The sequence below is a fragment of the Penaeus monodon genome, chromosome 21, assembly GCF_015228065.2.
Source record: "Penaeus monodon isolate SGIC_2016 chromosome 21, NSTDA_Pmon_1, whole genome shotgun sequence".
Taxonomy (NCBI): Eukaryota; Metazoa; Arthropoda; class Malacostraca; order Decapoda; family Penaeidae; genus Penaeus; species Penaeus monodon.
In genome coordinates this window covers 12,660,555-12,661,077 of record NC_051406.1, presented here as the reverse complement: position 1 = coordinate 12,661,077, position 523 = coordinate 12,660,555, and the positions used below count along the sequence as shown (strand labels likewise).

The window sequence follows — 523 nt, the reverse complement described above, 5'->3', positions numbered from 1 at the left end:
AGTCATTGTCGTCATCATTCACGTTATACTAAATAAATAAATAAAGCATTAGTCACTGCCATTAGAAGGAAGGAAAGATAAAGGATAACTAAAGAGATGAGAAAGATAAGGATCTAAAACTCATGAACCACAAAATTACAATCCTGTTTAGATATGCTAAACACTGGGCATTCTTTTCTTACTTAATGGCCAGACATATCTCATTTCCAAAGAGGTTCATTAGCTTATTATTTTCCAAAAGACCAAAAGTTTGAACTGTTCAACATTCAGATGGTAAAAAGAAAGAATTCAGTATCTATGGCCTTTCAGATATGGTGTTTCATCAATATCTAGTTTGGAATGAATGTTAGAGATTATGTCTCCTCTCTTCAATCAATGTAAATTACCCAATCAAATGATTTCCTGAAATGCCTTTGGTACCTTTGCTGACAATTTATTTACTCTGTGTTCTTGATAAATTAAGCACACTAAACAAGAACTACATACAGTGTACTACAACAATCTTGCCATTTCCTCAAGCTTT

At 32.5% G+C, this 523-nt stretch overlaps 1 protein-coding gene across 1 annotated transcript in view; it reads right to left on the bottom strand.

The window, feature by feature from the left end:
• The window catches only part of LOC119586239 (serine/arginine repetitive matrix protein 2-like), a gene marked incomplete in the record, with an annotated part of 17,646 nt that overhangs the window by 1,170 nt on the left and 15,953 nt on the right, over positions 1–523 (bottom strand). Inside the window, 1 exon segment of the mRNA XM_037934941.1 lies at positions 1–28. Coding sequence (XP_037790869.1) covers positions 1–28 — 28 coding nt within the window.